General features: G+C 38.6%; 1 protein-coding gene across 1 annotated transcript in view; it reads left to right on the plus strand.

Annotated features, from left to right (window-relative positions):
- Positions 1 to 21,118, plus strand: part of STPG2 (sperm tail PG-rich repeat containing 2) — a 197,525-nt gene that overhangs the window by 90,951 nt on the left and 85,456 nt on the right. The window contains exons 8-9 of the mRNA XM_027837377.1: positions 4,763 to 4,922; positions 6,928 to 6,990. Coding sequence (XP_027693178.1) covers positions 4,763 to 4,922; positions 6,928 to 6,990 — 223 coding nt within the window. The remainder of the gene's footprint in view (positions 1 to 4,762; positions 4,923 to 6,927; positions 6,991 to 21,118) is intronic.

A 21,118-nucleotide genomic window follows, 5' to 3' on the forward strand; every position in this document is an offset into this window, starting at 1 on the left:
TGTGGAAGACATTGTGTACTGTCACCTACTAGGAAAGTAACCAATTCTTTCTTGACCTGAGGCAGACCTTGGTCTTGATAGGGTGACAATGTAACCTAGAATCAACTATACTTTTTTCCGTGGTGCTTCAGATATGGAGACCCTTAAGGTATAGGTACAGTTCATGGTGTCAGAGAATGCTGGATGAGTCACTTGAGTTATCTACCATTTAAGGTTTGGGCATGGTACCACAGATCATCAACCAGCTCAGGTATAGGTGTACAGGTGGTCAATGTGGAATATGGGAATGTTGTTTCTGCATATTACTCAATCAGAGGTTGGGGTCAGTTTAAACTGGGAGGGAATGTGGGAAATAGCTTTTTAAAATTTTTTTCCACAAAAGCCAAGTGGAACCTTAAGGAATGTAGTCTGGAGGATAGGTAGAAGTTGAACAAAGGCAGTTATATTAGAATGAGAAAACACTCTTGGTGATAAATAGACTAACCAGTTGGAAACCAGTTCTGAGGTTAGGTATAGATTAACAAGAAAAGGGGTGTTCCCAAGAAGGGCTGTGGTCTCCAAATTGTGGGGAGTGGAAGATGTAATTAGGGGTGGAGACTCACGTGGGGAAATTAGGCGCTTCAGAATAGGCTATAACCTCTATAATACTCAGCGAATGAGGAAACAGGGAAAGGAAATTCGAATGGGGAATAGGGAATAAAAAGGTGTGCATTTGTTGATACATGTGCTCTCACATGTGTGCTCTCACACATGTGGGATGCCCGGCCTTCCCAGGTTGTCAGTAAAGCTTCTTGCTGATTCGACAATGGCTTCATAGAATTCGTGATATTGATATAGATAACAGTTAAGTCAGAGAAATATCCAGTAACAAAAATATTATGATGTGGGTAAAGTAGGAAAAGTATTTAGACACGTTGCCAGAAAACATTAACGCCTATGTATGTGATGTGTGCTTGGGATGTAATTGTATTTGTTAGCGTGTATTCCTTCATATGCAAATTAAATTATTATTGCATATTTTCTTGTTATTGTTTGCTCTTTTAGTTTATTTGCTTAGGTACTAAGGCTCGCATGTTCTTGTGTTCATGACCCTTCTCCATGCTTTATGAGATTTTTGTTGCCTTACTTTTTTAGCGGTTTTTTTAGCACTAGCATTTGCTAATGCGCCAATAGAAATGGAGTTCTGTTGCTATATGTGCACGTGATATGTTCTGCATATAATTTAGATTTATTCACTGAAACAACTGATCAAATGATAATTTGTATTACACTGTGTTTACTGAATATACAGGGTTTGTGTTGATGCTATGTAACTGGTACTCTGGGGTAATTATTCTAGATGTATTGAATTTTGCTGCATATTGTGATATTTATAATAATAATTACATAATATTTATGTAGCATTTTAAAGTTTGCAAGGCATTTACACATATTATCTTATTTGTTCATAATATATACCTCCAGATGTTCAAGTGTACCTCATGTAATTTTTTGTAGGCATTGCAAAATCTGTCTGATGGAGCTTCTGCTTCAGATGATAACAATTGTTCCCCCCCCCCAAAATTTCCTGAATCTCATGGGTACCATAAAGAAGAAAATCAGTATTGAGCTGCCTACAGGGCATGTGCCACAAATGGAGAGCACAATGTCATTATAATGTCTTACTATGAAGAGGATCTTTGAAAAGAGAGTCACTGTGCTTTCTGAAGAAGATGCTGAAGAGAGATACTGGAAGCATGTTGGAGACAAGACAGCATCTGAACATGGTTCTTACCAGTGACTTGTCCAGGAGGTATCTAGTAAAGGCTTTGTCTGTCTAGAATCTAGAAGGACATTGAAAAGTCCACAAAGGAATAGAGTAGCATTATTATAGGTGTATCCAGATTAAAAGCAATGAGCTAAGGTGGAAACCTTCCCTCACCTCTTTGCTTTTGAGAACCAAATGCTTGCTAGGGTCATGGCCTAGGGAAAACTAGGTGCAAAAAATATAGTGAGGTGAGATGAGGTGAGGTGAGGTGAGATGTAAGACTTTGACCAGGACTGGTTCTGCTATTCAAGAACTCTACCTCTGTATTTTAATTTTTGTTCTTCTTTAATAAACATATTATAATTTATCAAAGTTGAAAAGAGATTAAAATTTCATTAAAATGGGATCTGAGCCATAAGAGATATATGATGGATAATTTTAGTTATTCATATCCCCAGAAAAAGATCTGGGAAAACCTGAGACTGGCAGAAATTGGTGTTTCATGCATGGGCTAGGAGTGAGGTGATATAGCTAGAACTTTAAGAGCTTTCTAGGAGCTTACACCGGAAACTATGCCTTATGGGTTTTAACACTTTCATCTCTGGCATTTCTGCCCTGGGACCATGTGGGCTTGATTAGTTATTGTTCCTCCTGACTCACTTCTTTTTCTTTTTACTTCTTTTTCTTTTTTGATGAGGCAATTGGGGTTAAGTGATTTGCCCAGGGTCACACAGCTAGTAAGTGTCAAGTGTCTGAGGGTGCATTTGAACTCAGGTCCTCCTTCTCCAAGGCAGGAGCTCTATCCACTGTGCCACCTAGCTGCTGCTGCTGACTCACTTCTTCAGGAAGGTCCCGGCTATGCTTCATTTAACTCCACATTCCCAAGCTTTCTTCTGAATAGGCTTACCAATTACCTTACCACTACATATGAAATCTTCCTTTCCTCCAGTTTTTGAACCAGGATCGAATCAACTCTGCCATTTTTCCTAGAAGATATGGGTCAATACAAATTTTCATATGACCCCACTCTCTTATTTCTGTGTCTTTCTGGGCTAAAGTGCCCTTCTCTGGCCTCTATGTGTATTGTCTCCCTGTACTAGAATATAAGCCTCTTTAGGCCCTGGACTGTCTTCGTTTTCATATTTGTATTCTTAGCACTTAGCATGCCACTGAGTACCTAGTAAGAATTTAATACAATTCTTTTTCATTCATTCATTCATTTGTTCATAATTAGTTATAGCAACGTACCTGGGTTTGCACATACCCATTAAGTGATCTAGGATACTTGTTCCTACCCTTGAGCAGACATTTCACACTATGGGTCCTAGTGTTATTAATGGATGGTCAGATTCAAGACAATTCTAAGGGTTCACCTTACGCTACCAAATTGACAAAGATTACAAAAGAAGGAATAGTAAATGTTAGAGGGATAGTGGAAAGACTAATACAGCAATACTCTCTTGGTAACACTGTATATTAATTCAACCATTCTGCAAAATAGTTTGGAATTATGCTAAGAAAGTGACTAAAATATCCTTGCCCTTTGATCCAGAGACCTCACTACTAGGCATATATTCCAAAGAGGTAAGTGATAAAAAGGATCTGTACACTAAAATTTATATAGCAAAAAAAAAAAATCAAAAAACAACCAGAAATAAAGTTGACATTGGGAAATGAATGACTAAACAAATAGAACATGTGACTGCAATGGAATTTTATTGCACTGTAAGGGACATAGAGAAGCATGGGAAGATGTACATGAACTGATGTAAAGGGAGGTAACCGGAATCAGCAAAATTATGCACAATGACTGTACCAGTATAAATGGAAAAAACAACAATAACAAAAAATGAAATGAATTGTTGTAAAATTAAAATTATGAAGCTTATTCCCAAATAAGAAATATAAGAATATACATTTGCTTTATTTTGTAAAGGTGGTAGGATATAGGTGTAGAATAATACATATGGTATATATAGAATATATAGAATAATATATGGTATATATATACATTGGATTTGGTTGTCAGTTGTTTAAGTTTCTTTGAACTTTTTTTCTCTTTTTAACTTTTTTTTGGGTAATAAAAGATGGCTTTCTGGAAAGGGGAAGGATATGTTTGGAAATTAATGTTATATAAAAATGAAATATATCAATATATCTTTAAATAAAATAAATAAAATAAATCTTTAAATAAAAAAGAATAAAATAGTTGGAAATTTGCTACTTTAACAGTAAGACAAGGGCTTAGTTTATCTGGGCTAGTTATAACATTTCATGATAATCCAAGAATATTATGTTCTTCTTATTGAAATTCAAAGATGTTGTTGTTATCTATATAAAGGATCTAATAATCTCTTTATTTGTTAGTATATAGGCATTTTAATGTGACATTTTAGGTAAAATTATTATGAGGAGGCCAATAGACCATTTAGGGTAAGTTTCAAAATTTAGTCACCTTATACCAAATACTGAATGATTGTGCATCATGTTAAAATGACCTCTGTTTATTGTGGAATACTAGTAAGGTTAAAACTGACATGGTGTTGGGTATTAATTCACTTATATGTATAATATTCAGGTTGTTACTAAAGATGATTTATGAAGTCAGCGAATTGTCAAAGCCCATTGTCAGAGATTTGGGATGGTTTTATGTCCAAGTTAGCTGATTTGACAATGAATACGTATACCTTTTTCTGCTTATTAAATGATGTTATAAAGGATTTTCAAAATGTAATTATTGTTGTAATTATCTATGGTATATTTTATATGGTATATTATACATGGTATATTTTCATATTTGTATAATATATTCCTATTACAGTATAGATAATTCTACTAAAAGCTATTTACTTATTGATTAATAGATATAGGGTATTAATATTTCCATATTTTCTTGACTCCTTTGAGAGATAAATTAAACTACAGGTGTTACACTAAAAAGCCACTGTTTTACCCATAAATTATCTAGATGTACTACCACCTGTCATTGGCATATTTTCTCCTATGATTTACCAGAGATTTGTACCTGTGAAATCAATAACTCCAGCTCCTGGCACATATAACGACCATCGAACAGCTCTTGAGACCTTGAAAAAATTACCAGGACCAAAAAACATCCCTTTTGGTCTAACTACTGTTCGCTTCACACATGACTGCAGTCTAGAGGACACTCCAGGTTAGCAATTGATTCAGCTTTATATGACAACGTATTATTACATATGGATATCACATAATTTGAAAGTTAACTCTACAAGTTGGCATTTTAAAAAATGCAGCAAAATTATGGGAATTTTATTGTTCAAAAGCTCTGTCCTTTATGTTAAAATTAGTTAACAGTAATAATAGGTAGCATTTATATACTGTTTTAAAGTTTGCAAAGCACTTTACAAATATTATATAATTTTATCCTCGCAACAACCCCAGGAGGAAGGTACTATTATTATCCCCATTTGTCCAATGAAGAACTTGAGGCATACAGAGGTTAAGTGACTTGCCCAGGGTCACATAGCTAGGAAGTGTCTGAGGCCAGATTTGAACTCAGTGCTTCATCACTTTAGGTCCAGTGTGATGCCACCTACCTGCCTAAAGTGCCTACTGAGTGAAAAAAATGGGAACTCCTAAAAATTCGATATCTTAGTGTTTTCAAATAATTGTGAAGTTTTTCTTCAGATATCTAAATGTGATGAAAGTGAAGGCATTCGTTCTTCATCTTTTCTGAATTGACATTCTATCACTCAGCTAAATGTTTATATTTTCTCTGACTAGTCTTCCCATTTGTATATTTAAGGAAAGGCTTTGTACACCAGAAATAAGCTTTGAGGTTGACATCTCTCATAGACATCTTTTAAAATGGTTTTTTTTTTTTTTAAATTTGTGGCTTTTGTCTTTATATCCTAGTCATTGACAGAAAAAGCTCCCTTGTCCCATTTTTGCCTTGAACTTTCCTTTTTGACAAACAAACAAACAAGCAATTAAACACTTAATGCAATGATTGCATCTGACGTTATCTGCAGCCTTCTGCTATAGGAGCCTTCTGATTCTGTAAATATACACACACATATTAATTGGATTTTGTTGCAGGTTAAGGATTACCAGGCCAATGTGATACCTTAGGTTCAGTATTGGAAATGCTTGTAGAAGATATGACAGTCAACAAAAGAATATTTATATAGCCCTAGTAGGGAAAGGATATTTAACAAAGATGTTCATTGAGGATCCCACAATGATTGATCTGAGCACATGTACATGGTGGTCTTCCAGTCAAATATCTGGGAAGAGCTGAAGTTTTCCCTGGATTTTTTGTGCACAGGTGAGCAGGAAGTGATGTCAATGGCCTAAGCCTTAGTCGGGTGATTCGATTATATCTCAAGGATAGTTTCAGTGCCTTTTAACTAAAAATTATCCTAATCTGCAGGGATCAAGGCCTTGGGATATTGCTGTTACCCCACACAAAGTTCTTTTTTCTTGGTGAGGCAATTGGGGTTAAGTGACTTGCCCAGAATCACATGGCTAGTCAGTATTATGTGTCTGAGGGCAGATTTGAACTCGGGTCCTCCTGACTGCAGGACCAGTGCTCTATCCACTGTGCCACTTCATTGCCCTGTGCTCCCCTCCACAAAGTTCTTAAAGGTACAGTCTAGCAAGCAATGAAATTCCCCTGATGGAATAAACAAATATAACAGAAGGAAGAGGAGAAATACTAGACTTCATCTCCTTGCTTCAAAAGGATGGAATCCTAGATTTCATTGGCCTTTTCCAGGTGGTGGGTGATGCCAGTCTTTGCTATTCACAGTGGACCTCTGATGTGAAGAAGTAACCAGGGGCAGGACAAGGATGGCAGGGCTGCAGCACAGTCAAGGACACCTGGACAGCCACCAATCCTTAGCTGGGTCATTAGTTCATTACCCTCTTACGTACAGTCCACCCCAGTTCTGAGGTTGGTGTGAAGAGTTTCCCCGTGCCATCACTCACTGAGTGATCCTCAGCAGCCTCAGCACCTCTTCCCACCTGGAAGCTCTTTGGGGGTGGGAGGCAGGAGAGGTGTGTTAAGCTTCAGTCCTTTAGAAGCTTCTTCAGAGGTACTTGTCTTCTTACACAGAGGCTGGGTAGATAGTGTTGCCTCCTCACTGTTCCCAGAAAGCGAGGCCCCTCTCATCAGTGCCACCCCTTGTTCCTCTAAGCCCTCCTGGAGAGGAGTTGTCCAGTGACCACTGGGTACTGTGCTGGCAGTAATGTGAGGGCCAGTGAGTCCCAGGTGATAGTAAGCAAAGGTCTATACTAGCCTTGCCTTTACCAGTGTCCACTCTTCCATGGTCTGACATTGCCCTTCTGTGCCCAGGATAGGAGTGCTGCCATTGTTGGGGCCTGAACCTCCTCTTCCCTCTATTGAGGCCCAAGTGCTACCTCTCTATGCTGAGACCTAGCAGTGCTTCTCTGTGCCAGACTGGGCATTGCTACCCTTTGTGTCAGGGCTGCTTTGCACACTGCCTGGATGTTGCTGAGTCCGGAAATGTTCTTCCTCTAGTCAGTGGGCATCCTTTCAAATGCAACAAATTTATCCTGCTGCTTCTTGGTCTTCACTGAGATATCTAGAAACTCTTCTTGTCTTGAACGCACACAGCTTCTCATAGAAGGTTAAATCATGTCCAACTCAGTATCACTCACCTATGCTTAGGGAAGGATATGTATTTTTAAAAAGGTACAAACCCAGAGACTCTTCTATGCCAGTATGTGATATGATTTATTCACAATCTGTAGGCAGTTCACATCTCTGTCAGGATTGAGGAGCTTGAACTGCACAGAAGCCCCTTGTCCTCCTCTCCTTGGGAGCCCTAGAGAGAAAAAGAGAGCTGCATTTCACAACTGAGATTCTCTCTTTTAAAACTCTTCTAAGTCCTACTGCGGGGTGAATTTATCTATATCACCAATTCTAGAAAGATCTCTGAGCTCCTAGGATCAAGATCAAGCACTTTTCCTTTCAAGTACCTTCCCCGTCCCTGACACCAAAGAGTCACCACAAAGTCCAAATTGTACTGGCCTCTGAGAAGCTAATAAAAAACATCCCCTGGTAGTTCAGTATAGTTTTTTTTATTCTATCCTGATTATACAGTGGAACAGGAGGGTAGGGAAAAGGCAGGATCTGTGCACAGGATGATACAAATTCAACAAAGGACAGTTTATTGCAGTTTTCTTCAGGGTATTGTCCTTGAAGACATAGAGTGTATTCATACCTGTCTCTTGTGTTGAATGGCCGCAAATATTTTATTCTCTAATTTCCTAGGAGTAATGAGGGACACCTCCTGGTAACTAACCATCGTTGCCAAAAGCATCAGTAGAAGCATCATCAGAAATACAGAAGCTACTTGGGGCTCACTTTCTTCTGCATTGCCCCTACCCCCTTCAAGGAGGTCATCCTGTTCAAATCCCTCATGACTATTATTAGTTGTAGGCCATGGCTTACTAGGCCAACCCATTACCTTAAGTTAGATATGGGAATGAAAGAAAGCTCTCATAGAAGACCTGATAGTTAATAAGTGAATATTTAATTAACCACAGTAGCAAGAAGGATATTAAAGGATATCCAGTAAGGACACAACCTTGGTTCTGCTTAGCTCACCTCTGTTTTCCAATGGTGTCTGCTGATCAGTGTCAGGAAGCAGTGTCAGTGGCCTGAGCTTTGGTGCCCTGAGGCTATCAAATTTTGAGGATACTTTCAGTACCAAATTAGCTTAACCACCAAAGGACAGGACAGTAGGATATTGCTCCTGCCAGAAATATTTTTCTAGTTCTACATTCCCTTCTTTTTTTGTTTTTATTTTTTGCAAGGCAATTGGGGTTAAGTGACTTGCCCATGGTCACACAGCTAGTGAGTATCATGTGTCTGAGACCAGATTTGAACTCAGGTCCTTCTGGATCCAAGGCCGGTGCTCTATCCACTGCGCTACCTAGCTGCCCCTCTACATTCCCTTCTTAAGGAGACTGTTCCTGATAGTAAATCAAAACTTATAGTAGCAACTAGATTACTAACAGTGAAGATCTAATAAAATTTATGCATTTCTGTCAGGGCGCTTTCTGGATACCAGCTGAGTAGAGCTGTTTATCTTAGTGAGACTCTACCATACTTTGGAATACTTTCCTAGAGGTTTCAGGGGGACAGAATGGGGAAATCCGGTCTCTAAATTGTTGTTGTTCAGTCATGTTTCAGTTGTGACTCCATTTGGGGTTTTCTTGGCAAAGATACTGGAGTGGTTTGCCATTTCCTTCTCCAGCTCATTTTATAGTTGAGGAATGGAGGCAAACTGGGTTAAGTGACTTGCCCAGGGACACATGGCTATTAAGTGCCTGATGCCAGATTTGAACTCATGAAGATGAGTCTTCCTAACTTCAGGCCATCATTCTAGCCACTGTACCAACTAGCTGCCCCAGTATGTAAATAGCTATGTCATAATTCAGCTCCGAGGGTAAATCAGAATCACCTGATATTCTTCCTTTCTTCCTCCTGCTTTCTTTTTCTTCTCCTTCTCTTCACTTTTCTTCCTTTTCCTTCTCTTCTAAAGAGGGGTGGGACTTTGCATGCATGGCAGAAATACTAGCATAAACCAGCTACTTATAACCTTTCTCTCCATTAATATTTTGGTACCTCCTTGAGGTTTATCAAGAGATAATTACATGGCAGGATGCTGGTTGTTATGGTCATTATGAAAGGTTGAAGGACCTATGAGAAGTTCATGCATATGTTCCCAGACTCAGAACTGATTCCATGTGAGCTGTGGACAGTATGAAGTATGTTTCCTGCCCTCTGAGTCAGTGAAGAGCTAAAATAAAGTTGCTTCCTTTAAACCACCTGGAATGAGAGCTTGGAGATCCTCTATGGAGAGGTGTGAGGAGAATATTTCACAACCAATTGCCTGAGGAGCCCTTTTAGATCTTTAAGATGGTAGAAAGTCAAATTGAAAAAATGTGGTGGCTAGCCTCCAGGACAGTGGCCAAGGGTGTGAAGCAAGAAGAAATAGGGAAGAGCTTTCTTAGGTGACAATGAAGAAGACTGAGACAATCAGTGGCAAAGGAAAACCAGCAGGAAAGAAGAATCATCCAGCAGCAGGAGCCCATCATGATCATGATCATGATCATGATTATTGTCATCATCATCATCATCGTCATCATCATCATCGTCATCTTCATCATCGTCATCATCGTCATCATCATCATCATCATCATTGTCATCAGCAGCAGCAGCAACAGCTGCCTCTCGGTAGTAGTATTGCAGTAATTGCCACCAACAGGCCCAGCTTAGTCAGTGATAGCATCTACAGCCTGGGGCTGCCAAGTCAGAGAAGGAATGGAATTTCTCTTTCTATCTCTTGCTGCTGGGTTTTATTGATAATATATAAAAATGTTGATGATTTATGTGGGTTTATTTTATATCCTGCAGCTTTGCTGAAGTTGTTAATTGTTTCAATTAGTTTTTTAGTTGATTTTCCAGGATTCTCTTAGTATTCTATCATATCATCTTCAAAGAGTGACAGTTTTATTTTCTCAGTGCCTATTTTTATTCCTTCAATTTCTTTTTCTTGTCGTATTGTTATAGTTAGCAATTCTAGTATGATATTGAATAATAATGGTTTCTAATTCATCTTTTATTTTATGAGCGAGTTCATCCCATTCACATTTAAAGTTATGATTACTAACTCTGCATTTCCCTCTATCCTATTTTCTTCTGTTTATCCTTCTCTCTCTCTCTCTCTCTCTCTTTCTCTATCCTGTCCCTTCTCTAAAGTCTGTTTTGCTTCTTACCACTGCTTTATTTTATCTGGTTTTCCTTTTATCACCCCTCACTTTTCTTACCCACCTCCCCTCCTACTTCTCTGTTGGGTAAGATAACTTTCTTTATTTTTTATTTTTAGGCAATTGAGGTTAAGTGACTTGCCCAGGGTCACACAGCTAGTAAGTGTCAAGTGTTTGGTCTGAGGCCAGATTTGAACTCAAGTCCTCCTGACTTCAGGGCCAGTGCTCTATCCACGGCACCACCTAGCTGCCCTGTAAGATAGATTTCTATTGATAATTGAGTGTATGTGTACATGCGCGCACACACACACACACACACACACTTTCACACCTTTTTTATATGAGAGAATTTTCCCCATTCTTCCTTTTTCCCTTTATCCTTGGGGATCCCTCTTTTTTGCCTATACATTTTTTACATCCTCCGAACATAATAGACTCATTCCTACACCCCCTTTCTATGTAAAATCCTTCTAACTGCCCAGATAATGATAAAGTTCTTAGAAGATACATGTATCATCTTTCCATATAGAAAGGTAACTAATTTAACCTTACTGAGTCCCTTATGATTTCTCTTTCATATTTACCTTTTTATGCTTCTCTTAAGTCTTGTATTTGAAAGTCAAATTTCCTATTCAGCTCTGTTCATCAGGAATGCATGAAAATACTTTATTTCATTAACTATCCATTTTTTTTCCTTGAAGGATTATATTCAGTTTTGCTGAGTAGATTATTCTTGGCTGTAATCCCAGCTGTTTTGTTTTCCAGAATATCATATTCCAAGTACTCCACTTTTTTTAGTGTGATAGCTGCTAAACTTTGTGTGATCCTAACTAAAGCTACATGATATTTGGATGGTTTCTTTCTAGCTGCCTGAAATTTTTTCTATTTGATGTGGAAGCTTTGGAATTTGGCTATAATCTTCCTGGAAATTTTCATTTTGGTATCTCTTTCTGGTGGTGATTGATGGATCCTTTCAATTTCTATTTTACCCTCTAGTTTGAAGATATATGGGCAGTTTTCCTTGATAATTTTTTGAAATATGATGTCTAGGCTCTTATTTTGATTTTGACTTTCAGGGATTCTAATAATTCTTAAACTATTCCTCCTTGATCTATTTTCTAGGTCAATTGTTTTTCCTATGAGATATTTCACATTTTCTTCTGTTTTTCAATCTTTTGACTTTGTTTTATTGTTTCTTCATGTGTCCTTGAGCAAGTCATTCCACTTCCTCAATTTTAACTTTTAAGGAATTATGTTCTTCAGTGAGATTTTGTATCTCTGTTTCCATTTGTACAATTCTGGACAAATTTGGACAATTTTAAGGTGTCATTTTCTTCAGCGTTTTTTGTACCTCTTTTATCAAGCTGGTAATTGTTTTTTTTCGTACTTTTATTCCTTTGCTTCTATTTCTTTGTCTAATTTTTCCTATCTCACTCTTATTTGATTTGAAAATCCTTTTTTTAAACCCCTTCTAGGAATTCTTGTTGGGCTTATGGTCAATTTACATTTTTTCTTTGAGGCTTTGCTTGTACATGTTTTGACTTCATTGTGTTCTTCTGAGTTTGTGTCTTGATCTTTCCTGTCACCATAATAGCTTTTTGTGGTCAGGTTCTTTTTTGCTGTTTGCTCCTTTTTCTACCCTATTTCATGATTTAGGACTTTATGTTAATGTTGGATTCTATTTCTTGTTTGTGGGGTAGAAGACGTCTCTCAGACGTCAGGCTTTTTTGCAGTACTGTTTTCAGAGTTAGTTCTGGGGTTTTGGAGGTTTTCAGTGCTTCTAAGGGGGTGTGATTATCTCCAGCTTGGGAGCTCCTGAAGCTGTTGCTGTTTCTGTTATCACCACCCAGTGGCACCACTGGTGTTTCATCACCATGGACGACACACTGGCCTCCACTTCCATGTCACAGATCTCTCTGAACTCCTGTGTTGTCTTGGCTTGAAGAATATCCCACTCGGACCTTGAATTTGAATCGAGACATTACTTTAAAGTTGTTAGGACATGCCTAATGTGGAAATGTGTTTAACATGATTATTCATGTATAACCTGTATCAGATTGCTTGCTGTCTTGGAGAGGGGGAAGGGAAGGGAGGGAGGGAGAAAAATTTGGAACTCAAAATCTTACACAAATGAATGTTGAAAACCATCTTCACATGTAATTGGAAAGAACAAAATACTATTAAATGTTAAAAATAATTTTAAAAAGTTGTTTGGAGGGGGAAGTTGGGAGGGCTCAGCCAAGTGCTTTCTCTACCTCACCATCTTGACTCTGCCCTCAAAAGTCCCTGCTAGTATGTTTCAGTTAAATGTATGTATTGTGCTTGTTGTTCCTTACTTATCTGAGAAGACTGAACTTGAAGGAAGTTGAGTTTTGTATTTCCCCCCATTGAACATGAGTCAAGTGGAAGACCTCTTGCATATTTTCATTAGATGCAATAGCAAATTAAAAATCCTTGAGACCATCATTTTGGTCTTTGATATTTGAATTAAAAATAGTTTGGAAATTGTATATGTAACACCTTCCCTGGACTACTTTCCTAACCTGTAATTGCGCTTGTATTGGTCAGTTAGGCCCCCAGAGAAGTGCTTTTATCTCAGCTTCTTAGAGGTAACCCTGTCAGTCAGTCAACAAGCTTCTATTAAGTGCTTACAGTGTGTTAGTCATTATGTTAAGCTCTAAGGATGGGAAGAAAAGGAAAAACATGATCTTTCCTTTCTAATGAGTGAGACAACATATAAATTATCATGTACATCCAACTTATATACAATGTGAATGGATGGTCATCTTAGAGGGAAGGCAATAGCAGTCATGAGGGAAAAGAATAACTGGGAAAAACCTCTTGGAGAAGATGATATTTTAAACTGAATCTTGAAGGAGGCCAGGAAACCCAGGAGGCAGAGAAGAGAAGGGAAAGTCATGGGGCACAGCCAGTAAAAAGGCACCGGAGATGAAGAGTGGAGCGTGAGGCGGCACCAGTAGGCCAGTGTGGCTGGATTGTGAAGGTTATAGAGGGGAGTCAGTAAGTAAGAAGACTGGAGAGAGGGAAGGGGCCAGGTTGTGAAGGATTTTAAATATCAAAAAGCATTTTCTATTTGTGCTAGAAGTAAGAGGGAGTTACTGGAGTTTGTTAAATAGAGGAAGTGGAGTGACAAGGTCAGACCTGTGCTTTAGTAAGATCATTTTGGTACTTGAGGATGAATCATAAAGGGGGGAAGCTTATAGTAGGGAGACCATCCAGCAGATGGCCATAATAATCTGGGGAGGAGCTGACGAGGGACTGCGCACGGGGCTAGCTGTGTGAGTGGAGTGAAGAGGACATGTAGGAGAGAGGTCATGAAGGCAGAAATGACAAGATGTACCTACACTTTGGCTATGTGGGGTGAGTGTGTGTGAGGTGCTGAGGATGATACCAATGATGATGTCCACAATAATAATACGAAACTTGGAAAATGGGGAGGGTTTGAGTAAAAAGATAATGAGTTCTGTTTTGGATGTTAACTTTGAGATGTTCATGGGACAGCCCATTTGAGATGTACCAAAGGCAGTTGATGATGTGGGACTGGATCTTAGGGGAGAGATTAGGGCTAAAATTATAGTCTGGGAATCTTCTTTAGAGAGTAATAATTGAACCTATGGGAACTGATGAGATTAGCAAGAGAGAAGGTATAGTGGGAAAAGAGAAGAGGGCCCAGGACAGAGCCTTGAGGGACATCCATGGTTAGTGGGTGTGACTTGAGTGAAGATCCAGCTCTTTGGGGCTGTATTCCTAGAACTACAGCTCATGAGCCCTTCTCAGTCTTCTTCCTTTTCATTGAGCGTTAGCCAGCAGATAAAATTATCTCTTAACAAAGGCATTTACTAAGATGGCAAAGTAAAAATAGTAACTATGAGTAATTCCTACAATAAATGTGGAACATAGTATCCCACAAATATACTCTTACAGTGTTAGTGGGAATGTTGTGCTTAGCTGAGAGCATAGTACTAATGATGCATGTGGGTAGGGAACCTGGCAATCCTTTCTCTGACTTTTTCTCTACTTGATAGCAATGTCTTTGCTGGGAAGTTCCCGGGGCTCTGCTCTCTATTGTTAGCTGGGTTTCCGTTCTAGAGTTTGTATAGAATCTATCTAACATTTGTTTCCTGCTGGATCCAGAGTCTTCTCCTGGTTGAGTGATGTGGTCAAAGGAGGATGGGAGGGGAGGGTTGGAGAAAACCCTCTCTTCTCCCTTCCTCCTTCCCTCCCTCTGAGAGCTGTGAGTAGTTTCCTCACAGAGGTCTGGTTCTTCCTCCACTTATGATTCCCTGTTAAGAACTGACTGAAGAGCCAGAAACTCAGCCATTTAATGGGCTCAGTTTTTGCTCAGAGACCTGTCCAGTTTTCTGCTAACTAGCCAGTTATTCAAAGGACTTAAGTATATTTCATAAAGGCATGGATGCAACTTTACAATTAAAAGCCTTATTACCACATTAAAACATCATCTTTGGCTAAATACTCTGACTGTTACATCAACTGAGTTGAGATTGGGGATTCACATCCATTTTCTCATACCCATATTTGAAAGAAAACTTCTCTATAGAACACAGAGGATTTTTACTATGTGCATAGATAATCTTTTCAAAATAGATACATAAGTATTTATTCTTAATATTGGACTCTTGGGGTTGAGCAGTTTTTCTCATTATTGCAGGGATAGCTGGGAGATAAAAATTTAATTTAATTTCCTCATATTTGAAGGGCCTGTTAATTAATCTTTTAGGATTATCGAGGATCAAAGGTTATATGCATATGGGGGTCTCTGTTTATTTTCACATATGAAATAGTTCCTTCCAAAAAGCCATTACAGCAATTAATTGTATGGATAAGAACAACTGTTATAAAAATGGAATTAGATATGAACTTTAGTATTTGAAGTAATTGGACTCTAAGAATTTAATTAAAAATTGAGAGGAATAACAGAAGTTTGAAAGGGACAGAAAAGTAGTTAATCTTATTGGAAGTCTGATGATACAACTAATTTTGGGTGAAAAAATAAGGTTGTGATCTAAACGGGGTTTTGAAGGTCCATCATGATGATTGTGGGATAGTAAAAAATAAAAAAAAATAGAAATTAGTATGTAGTTAATTTGGAAGTCATCAACTATTTAAGAATAACAAACTAAGAAGACTTTTTTATATATATTTTGTATTTTATTTTCCCCCAATTACATGTAAAAACAGACAAAAACCCCAAGAAAAATGAAGAAAGTGAAAAAAAAAGTGTGCTTCACTCTATTCAGATTCCATCAGTTCTTTCTCTGGGGAAGGATAAGATTTTTCATCATAAGCCCTTCAGAGTTGTTTGGGATTACTGAATTACTGAGAATAGCCAAGTCATTCACATTTGATCATCTTATAGTATTGCTTTTACTGTATACAGTGTTCTCTTGGTTCTTTTCATTTCACTTTGTATCAGTTCATATAAGTCTTTACAGGTTTTTCTGAGAACACCCGCTCACCATTTCTTGTAGCACAATAGTACTCAGTCACAGTCATATACCGCAACTTGTTCAGTCATTCTCCAGTTGGTGAGCATCCCTTCAATTTCCAATCCTTTGCCACCAGAAGAGTCACTATAAATATTTTTGTACGTATAGGTCCTTTTCCTCTTTGTTTTTATCTCTTTGAGATACAGACCTAGCAGTGGTATTGCTGGGTCAAAGGGTGTGCACAGTTGAAACGATCCTTTGGCATAGTTCCAAATTCCTCTACAGAATGGTCAAATCAATTCACAATTCTACCAACAGTGCATTAGTGTTGCAGTTTTCTCACATCTCCTCCAACACTTGTCATTTTCTTTTTCTATCATGTTAGCCAATCTGATAGGTATGAGGTGGTACTTCAGAATTGTTTTAATTTGTATTTCTCCAATCGTGATTTAGAGCATTTTTTCATATGGCTATTGATTACTTCATTTGAAAACTGCCTGTTCATATCTTTTGACCATTTATCAATTGGAAAGTGGTTCTTATTTTTATAAATTTAACTTAGTTCTATATATATTTGAGAAATGAGGCCTTTGTCAAAGAAACCTGCTGCAAAGATTTTTTCAGCATTATGATGCTAACTATATTTACCTCCATCTTGTTTCCTCCCTGTTTATTCTACCCTCCCTCTCCTTTTACCCTGTCCCTCCTCAAAAATGTTTTGCTTCTAACTACTTTTGGTTGTTGATGTAAAGAAATTTTACAAAGAACTTGAGAACTTCCAAGTTAAATCAAAATACATTTTGATACTTGGTGAATGCAGTGCAAAGGTAGGAAAAGATGAAGATGTTGAGGAACATGTTGCAAAGCACAGTTCAGAAAAAAAGAATGAGATTAAAGACTCGTATGATACCTAGAAGTACCAGCCATTTGTATTTATGAACACTTTTTTTCAAGAAATGAATTGGTAGGTGTGGGACATAGGATGTACCAAATAACATCACAAAATCAAATAAATTAAGTTTTAGTGTATTTGTTGTTCAGTCATTTCAGTTGTGTCTGACGGTCTGTGAGCCCATTTGGAGTTTTCTTGGTAAAGGTACTAGAATAGTTTGCTATTTCCTTTTCCAGCTCATTTTACAGAGGAGGAAACTGAGGCAAACAGACAAATTATTTGCCCAGAGTCACACAGTGTCTGAGACCAGTTTTGAATTCCCAAGGATGAGTCTTCTTGCTGTGCCACCTAGCTGCCCATTTTAGCACATAGGAAAAGATGTTGTTGATGCAGATAGCATTTGTTAATCCCTTAGTATTTGCTGGGTGCTGTTCTAAATTCTGGGGATACAGACACGAGCAAGCATGATAGTTCCTGTTCTCAAGAAACTTACGTTCTAATGAGGAGAAGGCAACACATGCAGGGAACCTCTGAAGGGTGTGGGGGACGTGGAATAATTGAGTGGTGGTGGCCTAAAAGTGGCATGGAGGCCTGGTTTAGCAAGATAATGTGAAAGCTGACCTGTAAGAGACAAATAATATCACACAAATGAAATAAATTTTGTTTTAACAGATGATTAATATTTGTTTTCCCTGAATCAATTGTCTATATATGGGTCGATCGACTTATCAGGGTAAAGATTAAATTTAGCTAACAAAGAAAAGATGAGAAAACGAAATATAATGGAAACAAATCAATCCTGAACTATTTAAACAAGTAATTAGTAATGATCATCAACATAGATTATAAGACTTTTTACAAAAGTTTTAGTGCCACAACAAGAAGACTAAAAGAGGCAGCAAAGCATTTTAGTCAGCAAATATTTAACTTACAAGATGAAGGAAGATGGCAACCAGATTGGATGGAGTGTATATGGAGGATTCATAGTGATGAAAACACAGTTGTGAGGATGTAAGAGATATGCAGAGTAGGGTGGAAGGATATAAAAGACATTGAAAAAAACCTCGGATCTTATGAATACCAAAAAGGCAACCAATAAAACACTTTAACTGTCAACTGATATGCCTGGTCTTCTACCTATACACAATCTTTCCACAAGTCATCGGTGTAAGAATTGAAGGCATCCTTGACTAGGGTATTAGTAGAGAATAAGCAGACTTTTCTAAGTAATATTCACCAATGGTCCAAATCATTTTTTTTTGTTTTTAGGCAATTGGGGTTAAGTGACTTGCCCAGGGTGACACAGCTAGTAAGTGTCAAGTGTTTGGTCTGAGGCCAGATTTGAACTGAGGTCCTCCTGACTTCAGGGCAGGTGCTTTATCCACTGTGCCACCTAGCTGCTCCTCCAAATCATTTTTAAAAAGTGCTTAACACAAGGGGCGGCTAAATGGTGCAGTAGAAAGAGCTCCAGCCTTGGAGTCAGGAGGATCCGAGTTCAAAACCTGGACTCAGACACATATCACTTGCTAGCAGTGTGACTCTGGACAAGTTACTCCCAATTGCCTCACCAAAAAGCAAAAAAAAAAAAAAAAAAGAAAGTGCTTAGCACAGTGCTTGCACATAGTAGGAGCTATGTAAATAGTTATTCCTGTCCCCCTTCTCCTTTACCGTGAAAAATATTTTATAAGTATGAATTTGACAATCTTAAGTCATTCCAAGTCAGGTACAGTGCTAGGCACTGGGGGCTCTGCAAGAAGCCTAAGTTCTAATGGGGGAGAAAATGAGGATATAGAAAATATATACACCTTAAATATAAATCTAATAAATACAAATATATACAAGTAGCTAAATATAAGGTAGTTTGACAGAGAGGATACTAGTAGTTGAGGTAGCAGGGGGAGGATCAGGAAAAACTTCATGCAGAAGATGGTGCTTGAGCTCCATCTTCAAGAAAGAGAGAAATGGTCAACAACGGAGGTAAGGAGGAAATAAACTCCAGGCATGGGGAACCGCAAAGGGAAGGAGATGGTGGATAGAGTGTCATGTGTGTGACAGTTTGGTTAGATCTCAGTGAGTGGGATGGGAAACAGCATGGAGTGAAGCTAGAGAGATAGATTGGGGCTGGTCATGAAGGACTTTGAAAACAAAGCAGAGAAACTTATATATTATCCTCGATGCAGTTGGTTGAGTAGGTGAGGCAAATGGTCAAATCTACATGTAAAGAAAATTGCTGTGGCAGAATTGTGAAGGTCCTGATGTAGTGAAAGACTTGAAGGAGGGAGACCGATTTAGGAAGCTGTTGTTAAAGTCTGATGAAAGCTGATGAAGGCTTGAACTAAGGGGGTAGCTATGTGAGTGGAGAGGAGTTAGATGTGAAGTATGTTAAGGAGGTAGAAACAGCCTGAAAGATTTAGTAACTGATTATGTAGGTGGGGCAAGGGGTCCAGAATAACTGCTAGGTCACAACCTGGAGGCACTGGGAGAATGGTGGAACTTTGGGCAGAAATAGGGAAGCTTGGAAAAGGGGGTGATTTAAGGGGAAAGACGAGTTAAGTATTAAATATGTTGACTTGAACAAGCTTCTAGAACATCCATTTTGTTTTGAAATGCTCCCATAAGTAGTTAGTGATGTGGGACTAAAGTTCAGTATTGAGACTGATGCTGGATATATAGAACTGCCTAGAGATGGTAGTTAAATTCATGGAGCTCGTGCATAAAGGAAGAAGAGAAGAGGGTCTGGGACAAAACTCTAGGGAACATCAAGAATTTATTATAATGCGAAGATTATGAACCTGGGATACTGGAAGAATGGTGGTACCTTCAACATAGAGAGGGAAATTGGTGAGAGGGATGGATTTGGGGGAAAACAAATTCAGTTGTGGACATGTTGAGTTTGAGATGTCTCTCGGATATATCATTTAAGATGTGCAATAGGCAGATGTTAATATGTGACTGAAACTCAGAGGCGAGCCTGGGAGAGATATATGTATGTGCATGTGTACTTGATACATGTAAATGCATCAACTTTAGTAGATATATGTGTTTCTATATACACATGTATGAGCCAGCTACACATGAATCACATATGTGTGAGTCATCGGCATAAAACCATGAGATCTGACAAAGTTACCAAGTGTGTAGAGGAATGAGAAAAGAGGACCTGGAACAAAACTGTGGGGGCATGATATGGATGATAAGCCAGCAGAGGAGCTTGAGGAGTGATCAGACAGGAAGAGAACCAGGAGAAGGCAGTATTACAGAAACCCAGAAAAGAGTGTTCTAGAGGACGGAAGGGTCAGCAGCGGACGGGGAAGCCACACTGCAGAGGGTTGAGGACTGTGTGAGAACAGGTTAGTCAACAAATACAGACAGCTTTCCAAAATCAACACCAGTATTTCTCTATACAAAGAATAGAAAACTAGACATCTGGAACTATGAATCTTCATTACATACAACTTTCCCCTGTATATAGTGTATTTTCAGTTTAACTTGATAGCTCCAACACTATCCTGCTTGTCTTTGTTGCATTCTGAACTTCCTTCTGCTCTCTTCCGTGGAATTTTTAAATACTTCATTGATTTCATTCCTTTCTTTAATTTTCTTAGCATTGTGAGCACTCTTACCTCCTTCGTTATTGCCCTGCCCTCAGCCTCTTCCTTGTAACAAATCTAATCATGCGAAACAAATCCTCGCACTGGCTGTGTCTGAAAATGTGTGTTTCATTCTGCATCTGGAGTCATCTCTCTGCCAATGGGAAAAATACTCTTCATCATTCTTAATTCATGATTGGTCATTGCATTGTGCAGTCTTTCACAGTTATTTTCCTTTACTGTGTTGGGTTGATTGTATAAATTGTTTTCCTGATTATGTTCACTTTATTCTGAACTGGGTCATGATGTCAGCAGCGGGTAGACTGAGCTGCTCCTTTCAGGGCACAGGGGTCATTTGGCTTCTTTGCTGCCTGACGTATAAGGGCAGGGTTGGGGGGGATCGGAGGATGGATTGCATTTGTGATTATACCTGAGCTCCCACTGGAGAACACTTTCCCGCGTTCCTGACCTGGAAGGAGTGATTGCTGTGGTGGCTGGATTGAAGGAATTGAGGGGATTAGAACAGGGAGTGGTAGTGGCGGTCAAGTGAACCACACGGGCTCCATCTTGTGACTCAGTTCTGGAGCTAGCTCAGTTCCCTTTCTACTCTATTATGATTCTAGTGCAGTTCCTGTCT

This window comes from Vombatus ursinus, unplaced genomic scaffold (assembly GCF_900497805.2).
Source record: "Vombatus ursinus unplaced genomic scaffold, bare-nosed wombat genome assembly UNPS02014821.1, whole genome shotgun sequence".
Taxonomy (NCBI): Eukaryota; Metazoa; Chordata; class Mammalia; order Diprotodontia; family Vombatidae; genus Vombatus; species Vombatus ursinus.